The sequence below is a fragment of the Falco punctatus genome, assembly GCF_963210335.1.
Source record: "Falco punctatus genome assembly, chromosome: 6".
NCBI lineage: Eukaryota > Metazoa > Chordata > Aves > Falconiformes > Falconidae > Falco > Falco punctatus.
Genome location: NC_137585.1, coordinates 8,531,113 through 8,546,360, shown reverse-complemented (window position 1 = coordinate 8,546,360; position 15,248 = coordinate 8,531,113). Strand labels below are relative to the sequence as shown.

Here is a 15,248-nt window from a genome sequence, read left to right as displayed (position 1 = left end):
GTAGTTACTCACCTGGTCCTTCAACTCTAGATACCTGGCATTGCCAAGAGTCATGAAGCTGATCCACTAATACCACAGAAAAATCTTTATAGTTTCAGAGTCAAATTAGCAATAACAATGGCATATGGTTGCTATGGCTATTTATGCTCCATCTGGATTTCATATTACAATGCTGTATTACAGTAGGAAAAAATATACAGAAAAAATGCATAATCAATCTTAAAAAATATTTTATTATTTGCCAGACTGAATGCACTGTTAGATTTTCTCGGGGGGAAGCACAGAAAGATAGTCTAGAACAAAGGGCTTATTTATAATTTTTGTTTGTAAGATCGTCTTACCAGCCTTTCTGCAAGCTGCTTGTCACATCTGCCTTCACTAGACACTTCATCGATTCTATACTTGTGGCTGACCTACAGAGCTGGTGGTCTAACCATCAGATGGATGCCTGGGGTAACAAAACTTCCACAGCTTCAGTGAAAGGTATGTGACCAGCACTTCTCCATACAGCCCATGGCTTCATGTGTTATGTATATGCAACTGTACAGTGACACGTATAAATGAGATCCTCAAAGGAATCTCTGCCTCCTCTGAAACAAGTTACAAGATCCAGAGCATGATCTAGGTAGCTAGATCTTGGGTCTTGCTATAAAGGAAGTCAGTTGACTGTGCCAATAAAGAAGGGGGTGTGGGTGTGCGCATGTGTAAGGGCATACAAATGAAGGGCTGTATGTACATAAACAGGCAAACAGGTGTCTGCATATCTGTGCATACTTGCAGGCGCATATTTGGATGCCAAAACAGGTTCTAGCTACATGATGCCCCTGATTTGGAGAGCACATGCGTAACAAAGGGAGAGATGAGAATAAGATTTAATTTCTGGCTGCCCAAGTACCCCACATCCACAGTACTTAGGAATGATAGAGATGGTGGCCAGCAGAGGCTGGGAAAGGAGCCCCCATGGTGGCCGAGTGGTGAAAGTTACAGCTGTCACCTGTCTTTGTGCCTGGATATTCCACACTGCCGGGACAGCTGTGGTAAAAGTCTACTTTGTGCTGCGCAATGAAGCCCACCGTCTGCTGGATACTGCAGGTACCCCCACCTTTACCAAAGACTCCTCCATCCTTGCTGGTCACGATGGCATAAGCGTTCTGCCCCGCTCCGTAGTGCTGGCGGGGGGGAGGCATGGTTTGGATGTTGCTGGCTGCAGTGATGGGGTAGCCCTGGTGGAATGTGGGGTGCACATCCAGGTAAGTACTTGGCTGGAAGCTGCTCTGAAAGGGAAAGGCAGTGAGTCAGAACACATAGTTTCTCCACTGGTGTCCGCAGGCCTGACACCCACCGGGGCTCTGTCCCTTTCCCTTTCATGCTGTCTCCTGATCAGCAGCAATGGCATGGGAGGGCAAGAAGAACCACATCCATCTCCGTAGCTCAGGGGTGGATACAGTGGATACACAGTTGTGCGTGTGTGTCCGTGTATATACACACGCACACATACAAGGAAAACAGCTTTTCTCTGGAAGCATTTCAGTGCCATTCAGTCAGCCCATTGCTAGGGTACCTACAGAACATGGAGAGTCATGCCAAGTCCGTGCCTCTGCGCTGAGCAGACCAGCAGGCAGGGTATGCTGGCACTTGTACACTAACATTACCCCTGCAGAGGACACATGTCCCAGGACTTATCTGCTCAGATAGAAGGGCCGTACTGAGCCGTGTGCTGTGTTCTTACTTGCGTGAGGCACTGAGCCCGTTCAGCCCACAGGTTGTGCTTCTGGCACCTTTTCAGCTTCATCCTCCGGTTCTGGAACCAAGTCTTCACCTGGGTGGGAAAAGGAGAGCAGCAAACATCAGTGAAGGAGAGGAAAAAGCGAATGTTACCGAGCAGGAAGGACCGGGGGAGGGGGACTGACCAGATGGCATAGATACATGGGCAGCAGCAGATAAAGGCCTTTGAGAGCTCCCTGGGGTTGTTGCCAAGGGGAGATGAGATGTGTCTGGCAGCCTCAGCAGGTGGCTAGTGTATCTGCATGGTGGGGGGAGGGGGCAGCATTATGTCTAAGGGACAGTTATAGCTGTGACAAATTGACTCATTTCAATCAAGAAGATGAATGACTGGTGCAAATTAGACCCACCCAGGTCTCTACAAGCCCCCCTGAGCTGCAGGCGAACTTCTAAGACACTGTTTTTGCAGGCTTGTGAGTGGAGAAGGGAGAGGCTTGCTCCTTGTACCCAGCAGTTCCCAAATTCAAAGCTCCTCACTGGGGTGAATTCCAGAGCCGCTTCCCCCCAGGGCTGTGTCTGCCTGTGAGAGCAGCCTTTGCAGGGATGTGGATTGAAGGAAAGAGCAGATTGCCCCACCAGTCTGGTTCCTGACAGAACCAGTTCAGTGTGTGCGTGCCTATGTGTGCACCTACACTGCATATATAACTTTTTTAGTCCCGGGGTATCGAGGCCATCATGTCCAGCTCCGAGATCCAAATTCCAGGTGGATTTTTGACTTGTTACTGCAAGCACTTGCACTCGCTGTCCAGCCCCCTCTGCTTTAGGAAGGCATCGTTTGAGCCATCACCAGTTTACTACAGCCAACCTACCTGGAGATCAGCAGAGGCCCTGAAGGGCTGCAATGTATGAACCTAGCAGTATCCACACGGAGCGGGTGTCAAGCAGCCAGGCAGTGCTGAGCGTGACATTATTAGTTATTGGACAAGATCAGCCCCAGGAAATGTTCGCAGTAGCTTTCAGCACGTTACAGCTCTGAGGTTCAGAGAACTGACGCATGCCAGGGTGCCTGTGAAGTTCACCAATGCATGGAAAAAGCCCGTGAACTGCCATCAAGCCCAGGGTAGAAGCTGTTTGTGGTGAACAACGTATTCATCACTGTGTTTGCAATTCTACTGCAAGTGTTGGCAACAGTACCCTTAAGCGACCCCTCACTGGGGAGGCCCCAATGAGGTGCCACTGACTCTTCAGTCTCGCAGAAGTGCTTCTGATCTCTGGGCATGAATAGACAGTGGAGCAACTGTTAGCTGGCACCTTTGCCTCTACTTTCTGCTGGGGATTTACCTTCCCATCCTGTCATTGCATTATGTGACCATTCAGCCACTGTGTGACAGGAATACCATGGGTCAAAGTCTCTGTGTTCACCTGCTTGTAGGTGAGCCCCAGGGCAGCAGCCAGCTCCCGGATCTGCTGGGGGCTGAGGTACTTCTGGCTCTGGAACCGCTGGTGTAAGGTTTGCAGCTGCTCCTTGGAGAAAGCCGTGCGGCTCTTGGCCTTCTTCATCTCCATCATGCCATCTTCTCTGCCCTGTTGAGACTTAGCCATAGGCTGTGGGGATGAAGGTGCCGAATGTGGACTGGAGGCTGAATCTGGTGTGAATTGGCTGAAATTCCCAGAACTGGATGAAGCTGGGGATGCTTCTAGAAATAAAAAGACAATGGGAAAAGATATACAGGACTTAATGCACAGCTGTATGGGTATGAGCATGCTCCTTGCCTGCTGTAGAGCTCCTTGCCTACCAGACCCGGGCTTTCTTGAAGTAAAGGTTTGCGTCACTCTCCTTCCTTTCATGAATCTGTGAACACAGACAAACCCACTGACAGCGAGCAGCTTCCCAGCTCAGCCCTCCAGGATGCCCACGGCTCCCTTTTGTCAGGTGGAAAAGTCAGGGCAGGGAGGGGAGGATGGTGCACGTAGGCTAACAGTGTTACTATCCTCCTCCAAAAGGCCCCAGTAATATTTTGGTCTCGGCATGGTGTGGAGGCCTGGTCATGACTGCAAGCATAGCTTTGAGTTGGTGGCTGGGCTCCCCAAAACTGCCTGCCCAGAAATCTCAAGGCACTTGATAGACAGTGGCAAAGCAACCTCCAGCCAGGGTGTATTATGGTGGAGCAGGGTGGTTGGTGCTTGCAATGATGGGGCAGCAGATGGAGAGCATCAGTCAGGCCTCGGATATTGGCTCGCTCCTGTTTGCCTGTGGCTCCCACCACAGACTATCCCACTACTGGAAGCAGTGTATAGGTGAAGGGACCTGTCTGGCTGAGGGCTTCTGGTGAGACAAGAATGAAGGAAAGAAATTTGGCATGGAAGTGGGGAGGAAGAGAGGAAAGATAGGTGTGAGTAACAGACAGGTAAGAAGAGCCAGTAATCCTGTACCAGGGGCAGGGGGATAAAATTCAACAGTGCAGAGGAAGTTGTCTGAGCCCCTTCTCATTTGTCCTGGTACATGTCTTAAGGGGTCTCTGTCAAGGACAAAGTTGAGATAAAGATCTAAAGGAAAAACTTCCTAAACAACCTGGGCTTCTAGCCCAAGCAAAAGATGCCAAGATGCAAAGTCATTCAGGTTGCCTGAATAGGAAAATGTAAACACGAGAGATTACCCCAGCACCTTTCCATCAGGTCAGGTGCATGGTTGCTGGGGTCTGTGAGAGGCTGAGACCTTCTCAGGCCAGCCCTGACTGATGCCAGTCTCCTCCCTTCCCCGTAACTGCAATGATAAATCTGTCCATCCCTCATTCTTCCAGCTACTCCTCTGCAAACCCTTTTCCATGGTCCATTCCCTCTCCTCCTGCTGACATTTCAGGAGAGAAGGTGTGCAGTGAATAGGGCAGTGCCACTTTCAATAAACACCTGACTACTGAGCCCGACCAATAGCTCCCAATCTCCTTCCTAGTCACCCTGAGAGCTGCGACTGAAGCCACTAAGACACTCCTCAACCTCCCAGATGTACGCCCAGTACTGACGCCCTCCTGACAAACTTTCATCCAAACTAGCTTTCCACCCAAACTAGCAAACCCTTCCTTCTTCTGTCCTAAGCTGAGAGGCTACCAAGCAATCACTGAAAAGCCTTGAGCTGTTGCTGGGCCTCAGAAAGGTGGCCATAGTCTGCGGTATCTTCCCCCTTGTTACCTTCCTGACAGAGAAGGTAACACATCTGTCTCTCTGGTACCTGCCACTCTAGGGTTGCCTGCTCCTAGAGGCCTGCGCTTGGCTATTCCCTATCCCTAGGAGATGGTAACCACGCAGAGCATGGGCTGTGTAAAGAGGCAGATGTATAGTGGAGCAAGTTTCTGATGCTGGGGAGCAGGGCCGTGAGCATCCCACAAAAGGATTCTGCCTACAAGGAGGAAGGGGCTGTCAGCAGAAGAGGTGCAAGGTCCCGAGGTGTTACGTGCATGGGGTTAGGCTGCAGAGCCTGAGAAGACACTGAAAATCTGTGACCTGCATGCACAGGAAGCTAAAATTTTGTGTGGGACCACAGGATGCTTGGCTCCTGCAGGCTGTGCAGTAAAAACCTTACAGGTAGGAAAGGAGCATACTGGGAATGTGGGCTTGGAAAACAGGTAACATGTTAGACAGGAACCACAGCAAGAGACTGTAGAACTAAAGGTCCTGTGTGTTCCTGCTCAGGCTGTCATCCCAAACCCCCATGTAACTTCCCACATGCAAAGGCGTTCCCTCTCCCACGAGAAAAGAGCAAAGGGAAGAGGAAGCAAGAAACACAAACAGCAGTGCCACGGACGTAAACATGAAAACCTGGGAGACAGACCCACTCCCACAAGCCCTTGACATCTGTGGACTTTTGCTTCCATGACTGCGCTCTGCCTGGAGAGAGAGGCACTGGAGGAGAGTGTTTGAAGAAAGATTTTAAGTTTCTATACCAGGCCCGTTGTGGGCTCGAGTGAGTCCATCTGCCTGCTGCCTCTGTGCAGCAGGCAGCACACCGAGAACCTAATTCTCCAAACTAGATGGCAAGTAGCCACCAGTCACCCTGCACCAGCCTGTAGCTTTCTATAGCATCTGACAAGCTTGAAACCAGCACTCCAGAAGCTTGCTCTCCTCCCACCCATTCACCCTGCAAGAGTTACCCTGCTGACCATGCAATGGGGCTGGGTGAAAACCTGCTCTCACCAACTGTTCTATTGCCACTCACTGGAGTGGGAGAGGAATGGCAGGAAGAGAAAGTGCCACAGCAGTGAGGCCTGGGACTTTTTTGCAGAAAGGCAAAGGCAAGGCAATAAGAGCACCGAAAGGAGAGAGAAATAGAGAGAGGAAAATGGCAAACTAAAAGAAGCAAAAGCTAGCAACGCTGGATTTAGAGGGAGCAGATTTCCCTGCACAGTGATTCAGAGCACACCTTGGCTCAGGTTTAATGAGCACATGAAGGGTGCAGGGAGTTTTTAAGGGGATAAGGGATGCCACATGCAGAATTACCTTCAGGATTTGTATCTCTCCATAGCACACATGACAGTGTTTGACTAAAAGGAGGCTCAGACGCTCCTGCCCTTAGAATGATGAACTTCTGTGAGACCACATTGTCACCACTGCCCCTCAGCCTGGAGCACAGACCTGCCAGCGCCTGGGCTCTTGCAGACTCTGATGAGGTTTAGGAAAGCGGTTCACAGTCACCGAAGAAAAGTAGCACGGAAAGGCAGTGTGACTGTCCAAGGTCACCCAGCCTCCTTGCCTACCCCACTGCGCTTTGTCCAGCTCACAGATTAGGAAACCAAGGCAAAGAGAGAAAAATTTGGTCAAGGTTGTTAAGCAAGTGGCTGACCTGGGACCACAGGTATCCTGGGGGTCAGCTCTGGGACAGCTGAAATGCCTTACCTGCCGTCTGCCTCTTCCCTCCTGCCTCCGGAGACTGACTGGCACTGGCAGTTCCCGCTAGCCCAGTCAAAGCGGGGCCGTGTCCTGCCTCCCCCGCCGAATTGTAGTAAAACTCCAGGTACCCCATGCCAGTCCCACTGGGATAAGCCTGGTAGGGGGGCAGAGCCAAGTGTGCACACATGGGGGGCAGATGAAGGGGTGGCTCCCCCACCTTCCGATAGATGCCACCCTCACTTGAGGAGCAGGTCTCACCAGCAAGCTGAGGTAGCCCCGAAGTGTAGATAGGCAGTTATATAGCTGGCTATACCCTGCCTGGGACTGCAATATTCACCATTGTCCGCTCCTTGCGGCTCTTTGTCATGTTAAAGAGGCTGATGGGTGGGGTGGGGACAGAGCAGGATGGAGGGTGGGAGGGAAAGCCACACATGGTATCAGGGCTAAAATATGTCCCTTCTGAATTCTTCCCATTCTGCAGGTTCCCCGGTCACACCTGAGCAGGGGGCTGATCCCGAGCCACAGGAAACCGCCTCCCGCTTGCTTCTTTGGGCTCTGCTCAAATTGTCTTGTCACAAAATAATCCCGTGAGCACACATGGCCTGTAGAAGACAGCTGTTCACTGCTGGGGGAACTAACCCCAACTGATCTCCACCACACGGGAGTGGACAGGAGGTAGATCTGGTGCTGAGCTGCTCAGTACCATGCTGGCCAAACCCAGGCCCTGGCTCCAAGTCTTGAGGAGTGTTCTGAGACCTTTGCTCTGTGGCTTGTCACATCGACACCCACACACACCTATACACCCTCCCCACCTGGCAGCACTTCCCACACTCTTGGTGCAGATGTCAGAGATGCGGCAAGGGGGAAAAACAGGTAAGGATCAGACCTGGGGGATAGAACCTACCTTTTTTTTTTTTTTTTTTTTTTAACTGAGAAGGAATTTCCTTCACACAGGCATTTGAAGGAGCCAGCTGAAAATGTGTCTGGCCCATCTTCCACATGTTTGTTCCAGAGCAAACTCAGAAACACTGGACAAATATCCAACAACAGGTCTCATTTTGCAGAGCAGACTCAGGAATCTCAGCTGGCTGGTCTACAGAGGGACAATCAGCAGACACATTTTCACTATGGAGGTGGGAAAAGATTCAGTGCAGGTAAGGTCCACAGCTAAAAGATTTGGCCCCCCATGGCCTTTCAAAGGCACATCCTTTCATTTGTGTAGTCTTGGCTGTGGCCTTTGCCGGGCTGTCACAGGCTGGTTGGAGTAATGGAGATGAAGAGTTTCCTTTAAGGCAGGGCTAGCTGATGTTGGGTGACATATGGCCCACCCAAGGGGACAGGGACCTGCAGAGCCGTTCATTAGAGGTGAGTGAATGTGCCACAGAATTCAGCCATGGGCCTGCAGGCTGGTCTGCTCGGTGGGCTTACTCCAGTCCCTTCCCCTCAGGAGGTTTTGCCCTGCCTGTGTTTAGGAAGATTTTATTCGTTTCATCTCAAAAGACATTGCAAGTCTTTAGCTAATGTCTGTCTTTTACAATGCACAGAGAGAACTCCCAGAGTTAATTCAAATATTTATGGCTAGAACTAGCCCTGTCTTGGCACCAGGACATGTGCATGCCTCGTGTCAGAATCTCAGAGCTGAGGGTGCAGATCCAGAGAAGTGGAAAATGATTTAACCTGGCCTGTCCCTGCACCCCTCTGCGCCTCGTTGCTCCACAGGTGCTTGTCACTGCCTTGCTTCCAAGCCTGTGCTAGCAGGGAGGGGAATCTGCGCGCTGCGAGAGTGTTCAGGTATCAGCAGGGAGAAGAAACAGACAGGGGGGGTGTGAGCAAGGCCATAGGAAATGGTGTTTAGATAAAAGGATGTACAACACCACTTCTACCAGCACTTCTGCTGCTGCTCTGTGTCCCGTGGCAGGTTAACGGTCCCAGCTTCCCTGTCTGTAGAGCAGGGCCAACTCGGGAGCCTTCTGAGAAACCAAAAGGAACTGCAGGACTGGCCTGTGGGTGAATCTGACAATCAGTGCAGCTGCTCTGGAGCCATCGTGGGCAGACCATTCCACTCCCACATCACAACATGATTCTGCTGCCTTGGGACCATCCACTTTCCCATGAGATGCAGAGTGGAGGGAACGATAGGCCTGCCCAAGGTCTCTTTAACTTGATGTTCATTATTGTATTGTCTGTTTTCATGAAACTCTTTTATGTGCCTACAAACCGTAGGGACTGACACCTCTCTGCACAAGAAATGTGGTTTTAAATATGACATTAACTTGAAAAACTTGAAGCAAAAAAAGGCTTTTGAGCACATCTGCCCCAATAGAATCCCAAGAACATCCTGGATATAGCAATTACTCTGCAACAGCCTCCATGTGATGGTTTTAGCTCATGCCTCACTTCTGAATCATTCCAAGTTTCAGAGCTGCAGTGGTACAAGAGCTTGGATCACCATCCCCCATATATGCCCTCAGGCCAGAGTGGATTAAGCAAAGGGAAAGACAACCAACGACATGAGCTGTACTGAGTTTAGGACACCGCTGGGCAGCTCCAGTGCCACCAGTCCAGGAGAATGTCATGCCTGGCCTGTTACTATATGCTGGTGTTCAAGTTTTCATGGCCTTAGGTGCAGTTAGAAAATGAAAACAAGGTAGCAGACCTGGAGGATATCAACGTATTTTCTAAGACTTTAGTCTGAAGACCTTGCAGGAAACATGGCATAGGGTGCTGGTGTGGGTGACAGCGGGTTATCTGTACTTGTTGAGATTCTCACTGGATGAGCACTTTGCACTTAATCTCCTTGTTTTCAGCTGCTTCTGAAGGTGTCTGGGATCTTTCTTGCAAAGTGCCCAGAGGCCGTAATAAACTAGCATAGTCACCTGCACTACAAAGTCCCGCTGGGCTGGGCAGAAGCCAGGGAGGAGGACAGGACATTGCTGCCCCTGGGAGCAGAGCCACCCACCCAACTGGACCAGTGAGTGGGGCAACACAGGGGGGAGTGACCTCCCCGGAGGCAGGAGGGGGGCTGAGAGGCAGAGGAGCTGAAGAAACCTTAGGGCTTCACCTGTCGTGGTGTGGCTGTGGTTTCAGAGCAGCACCACCTCTTGCGGAGCAGCTTAACTCTCCCATGCAGCAGGAGACACAGCCTGTGGTACAGGCAGCAGCTCCCCAAAACCAGCGCTGCAGGCAGCTGATGGATGTGGCTTGGCATCAGATCGAGCCAGACCCTGGCTGGGTACCGGTACTGTGTTATTCCGGGCTGGGCCCAAATACTCGCTATTATTGCACAATGATCTCCAGGAAAGCGTTCTTGGGCTCATGCTCCTGGCTCAGAGGGCTTTCTAGTATCTTAAATAACCTTTATCTGCTCTTCTGTACCATGAAGCTGAAAGTACACTCCAATAAAAAGAGGGTAAATTCTTCACAGGCATATTAGTAACATGATCTTTCATCAACAGCTGAGTCCTTTGCTTTGTCTGGGGTGGTTGCAACAATCACAGCAATGAAACAGTAGCCTGTGAATGACCAGGTTTCCTCCATAAAGGCAGTGAGATAGGAAGACTAGCAGAGAAGCTAGGAGGAAAAAGGAAAAGTCCTCATTCTCTGTCTGCATGCCCTCCGTGATGTGGCTGTAGCTCATGTTGACTTGCCCAAGATAGCCACAAAGCAGCGAACACAGGCGCTACTGACAGGGTAACCCCAATGACATGGAAGGCAGGTGAGGCTGAAAAACCAGCCTTGAAAAGGGTTGGGATTATGGACATCGTTCAGAAGATGCTCAGGCAGAGCTGAAGATGGAGAACATGCTCATGGAAATGGTTTCTTTAAGTCCTTTCACTGGCACAGTGCATATGGTTTTGACAGCCTGATTTTCCTATAACAATCCCTGCCTAACCATGTTTGGTCGCTGCCCCAGTGTCCTCTGCACCTTTCATAGGTAACCTCAGCAAAATCATCCTTCCAGGCAACAGCTTTTGATTTGTTTGGGGGGTTTTGTTTTGTTTGGTTTGGTTTGGGTTTGTTTCATTCTGGGTTTTTTTTTGCTTCTGTTTTTCACTGGGGTTTTAGGTGATAAATCACCTTTCAGACCCCATCATTTGTCAGTTGCTGCTCTTTTCTCCTAAAAGAGGAATCAGGCACGGTCAAATGGGAAAGCTCAGATCTGGATAAAGGCACTGAGCAGACCTGACTCTGAGATGTCTGTGTTCTGGCAAAAGTGTCCCATGACAGCTAATATGCGAACAAGGCTTGACGTGTACAACGAGAGCAAGAACTGAAATTTTGAGTGCAGCATCCTGAGCAGACTTCGATGTTCAGTGACAGCCCGAGCCTCTATGGCTCACCCCTTCTTGGTGTAGCTCTGCCCAACAGCTTCTTCAGTGAAGATACAGTTGACGCCAACCGGAGTATGGCTACATCTGCATTCCTGTTTGCTGGCAGAGCTGTGGCAGTTTGGGCTGCAACAGTTTAGAAGTCCTTATTGTTACACTATACCAGGAAAACACCAAATTTCTTAGAGGTTTGGCCTCAGCAAACCCCACTGGGGGTGTGTGTGGGGAGTGAGTACCCCACCCTCACCCCCCCCACCCCGAGGGACCTTCACTGCAGGCTCACAGCTGCCAGCAGCAGGCAAGCACCTGGTAACCCTCCAGAGGCTTCCTGGGCCATGCGGTCTCCTTCTGTGAGTAGTAATGTTGGCCAACAAGCATTTTCTTCTGCCCAAGTCGGCTTTTTGGAAGAGGATGCTTTTCAGTCCTTGAACTTGCTGAATGTGGTTTTGGTTAAGTATTGAAAGATAGTTAATGCAGTTGTTTTAAGAAAAAAGGATTTGACAGTATTGTTTTACCGTATTTCTCCTTTCTTTGAAGCCTTAAACAAATGCCCTGTTTTGTTTAAATATTTGCAGGAGTTTTGTGATTGACATTGATAGTAATGGTCCAATCTAAAGACATTTTAAGAAGCAAGAAAGTGGAAAAGTAACACAGTTTGAAGACAGGAAGCAAAGTAGCTAAAACATTTTCACATCGCAACATTCCCACTCTGTTCCCCTTTTAATCGTTTAGTTTGGTGTGTTAATTCAATTCTTTCATTGTGTCTTGAAGTTGAATTTACTTCTCTTAAAGCACCATATTTTTCTCCAAAGGCGCTTTTTTTTTCTTTTTTTGTGATTGATCATCTTCTACATTTTCTCTTTGCTTTGTGTGAGACTGTGCTGTTATCTAGCCACATCCATGTATTTGCCTGTTCTCACTATGGGCTTGTCCTCCTTGTAAATACTGTTAATGAGTTTGTACCAGAAAAGGAGTTTTTTTTCCCCCTAACGCATACAGTCTGGGTCTAGCAGTACTGAGGATAGGCAGTGGAAAGGAACATTTAGTCCAAAAAATCATAAACATGCTGCTGCTTTTTGGGGTTTTTAGGTGTGTCATGCAGGGCTGAAAAATTCTGAAAGGGGTGAAATATGTTGCCAGTGAGGGGATATAACCAAGTTTCAGCTGGGTGATCCAAAAGAAGAAGGGAAAGGATTCCCTTTCTCTTCTTAGGATATCCTGGGGCTATAGCTAAATAGGGTCAGAGATGGTACTTACTGTACGTAGCAGCCATCCAGAACCACAAAAAAGTAGATTAAGACCTCTCGGGGCTGGAAGATGTAAGTGGAGCTACGGTAACACCTACCGAAAAAAGTCTGGGGGAGGGCCTGGGAAGTCTGCAAACCTTACATAACATCCATCAGTATTTCCTAGCTGCCTTCCATCTTTCCTTCTGTAAATGTAATTTAGGAATCAGCTTCCCATGCTAAGTGGTTTTGATTCATGAGGGAAGGGAACAGCCTGCAGAGGTCCCTTCTTTTAAATTACTCAGACTGACAACAGCCCAACTGACTCTGCTGTGCAAAATTTGTAAGTGCAATCAGTGAAAAGGAAAAAGTGAAAATCTCCACACACACACCCGTACATATATTTAAATCCTCCCCCTCTGACTCCTTCCCTCCCTCCACTTCATTTTTTTAAAAATCTGCCCTGTAGTAAGGGCCAAGAAATGAATGGCCTTAGTTTCCAACAAAGCCGTTTAGGACAAGCTGTTGATCATTATCATGAGATGGCTTTTTCTGCTCATATATCCTTCCTGAAGTCCTTCACACAGCGGGCCCTCTAACAGAAGGTGTAATCTGACCTGATGCCAAAAGGAAAGTGAATTTGGAAAAAAAGGACTTTGCCAGCGTTGCCAGTACTCTCACAAGTCTTCTGGGTGTCACCTTTAGGGTTTACTTCCCTGGTTTGCTAAAATAAAACGTGGTCAGAGTAGGCAGAAGAGAAGGCCCTGGACAGTGTCAGCACGTCTACTACTTTTAGCCTCATCCCAACATCTCCTGAAATGTAGTGGATGATTCATTCCTCTGCTCTCACCCATCCTTCACAAAGCTTTTTCAGTCCACCTTCTGTCTCTTGATTTCATGTTTTAAAAGCATCTGTGGTTACTGGCCAAAGCAAATTCTCTGGCTATATGACTATAAGCTTATGATATGTATATGTATAAGCTTATTTTTTTATATATTTTTATATATATATATATATATATATATATAAAAAAGCTATAACGCTATGGGCAGTGTATGCAAGTACAGCAAATTCTCATCCAGCCTGCTGCTGCTGTGTTTCCCACTTCCCAAAGCGCCTGTCCGTACCATGTGTGTGCCACCAGCAGGAAGCAGTGTGAGAGTCCAGCATCAGAAATGGAAGGTGCACAGTTCCTCCTTTCCTGGTTTTCCTTTCCCTATTCAACATGTGCTTTGTCTTTGAAGAAAGAAGTTTGTATATAAAGTAACAGCAAGGCTATGCTCCAGGTCCATCAGGACTAACTCCCCTAGAATAACGGATCTCAGCTGTTGTTAATGTTATCTGTGGTATATTTTCTTCCAAAAATGAAAGGAGATGAGAGATTTTCTAATGCTTGCATTTTTTTAGTACTTCAACCGTTTCCCTTTCTCTTTAACAAAAGCTATGAGGATTTTAAATGGTGGTTATTGCCATGACACCAAGCTGAGGTCTTGAAATCTCAAATCATGTTTAACCATTTTGTGTAATGCAGAACATTTTAATCAGAATGTGTATAGAGAGAGAACGGTCTCACACTGGAAAACCCACTTAGTCCGACAGAGATGTGGTCCCTGTGTGACACCTCCCCACAACTTGTTCCCAAGTAAATCTTCCAAAGAATTCCTATTTATTCCCAGTTTGCAAAGCTGGTTCTCCACGGCCCCTCTTCCAGCTCAGCTGTCAATACCTGGGAATCCACCCCACTCATCCAGCCCTTTGATGTTAGACTTCTGACCAAGACATTTGAGGTAGGCTAGGCTCAGGCTGGGCTTTCTATACTCCTTTCATGGTTTTCACTCATCCTGCTTCATGACCAGTGCATCAGCACACAGTCTCACAAAGGAATGGTGAGAGGGTCTTCAATATCTTGTGAACATGTAGTAGCACACAAGTAGAGGATGAGCTGGTAGGGAAAGCCCACAGAACAAGGCAGGAGGAAGAGGAAACTGTGTTGGGACACCTCTGCATGGGGTATAAGAGAGAGAAAGAGAGGTGATGGATTTTGGCAGGTGGAAGAAAGGTAGAAGTTTCTCAGTTGCATTAAACGCAGACAAAAGCTGTCTTAAAGAGCTTATAGGCCCTGGAGCATCAAACCTTACAGATTCTTTGACATATCTAAGACTGGGAGAAGAATGCAGTATGCTCCTTTTCCAGTCACCCGCTCTGGTATCTGGGATTCCACCAGCCCAAATGTGCCAGGAATTAAGTCTCCCCAGACAGAGATAACATAGCAGAGCTCTGATCAAGGGACTGATATCAAAGGAGCAAATCTCTCAGCCCCAGGGATGAATCATCAGAGCAGTTTATTCCATCCTTTTCTCCTCCTTTCAAGTATCAGGTTCAATTGCAGCAACAGCAGCACAAAAGGCTTCGTCATTCTAGGTGCTGCAAAGACAGGAAAAACACAACCAGGAGGAATGGAATTCACAGGTGATACAAGGCTGGGAGGGTGTTGCAAATACCACAGAGAACAAAGAAGTAATAGAAAAGGAACCTATCTTGCTTGGGCAGGGAGGAAGAAGGAAAGATGGGGGCTAGTCATGCACCTGGGGAGAAAGAATCCCAAAGGTAAGTAATCAAAGGGACATGTCTATAAAACACAGCATGGAAAAAAAAAAAAAAAAAGAAAAAAAAAGCCGGCAAAAGTGATGCATGTTTGCCAGCTGAGGTATACTAAGCTTAGGCAACATCAATACTATTTTGCAGACAGGCAAGCACTTGACAAAGATCTGTATAATCTCCTTTTCATGGATGGGAATACTGAGGAACCACAGCAGCTCCAGCTATGCCTTGTCTAGGCAGAAACACCAGGTTGTCAATGCAGAAAACTTAGGTCTTAGAGCTAAAGGGTGGTATTATGCACAGTTACGGTGAGATTACACGAAGAAGGTTACATTCTGGTTTGTGTGCCTTGCAAAATGAGGGGGATGATAAGGAGAGGGAGGCCCCAGGGAAGAGCAGCAGGCACAGGAGTGTTATAAAATACAGCTTCTCTCTGCCGAGCAAGTAGCAAACCAGAATTGCAGCATCTCATCCTCTCTGCTTCTCAGC

At 48.4% G+C, this 15,248-nt stretch overlaps 1 protein-coding gene across 1 annotated transcript; it reads right to left on the bottom strand.

Annotated features, from left to right (window-relative positions):
* Positions 1-902: 902 nt before the first annotated feature.
* Positions 903-6,800, bottom strand: LOC308066451 (homeobox protein NANOG-like). Its single transcript, XM_080393736.1, has 4 exons — positions 6,610-6,800; positions 3,145-3,419; positions 1,730-1,819; positions 903-1,274 (listed from the first exon to the last, which is right to left on the bottom strand). Exons 1-4 carry the CDS (start codon positions 6,788-6,790, stop codon positions 912-914), a joined length of 909 nt encoding a protein of 302 aa, XP_080249862.1. The 5' UTR covers positions 6,791-6,800; the 3' UTR covers positions 903-911.
* Between the last annotated feature and the right edge of the window lie 8,448 nt (positions 6,801-15,248).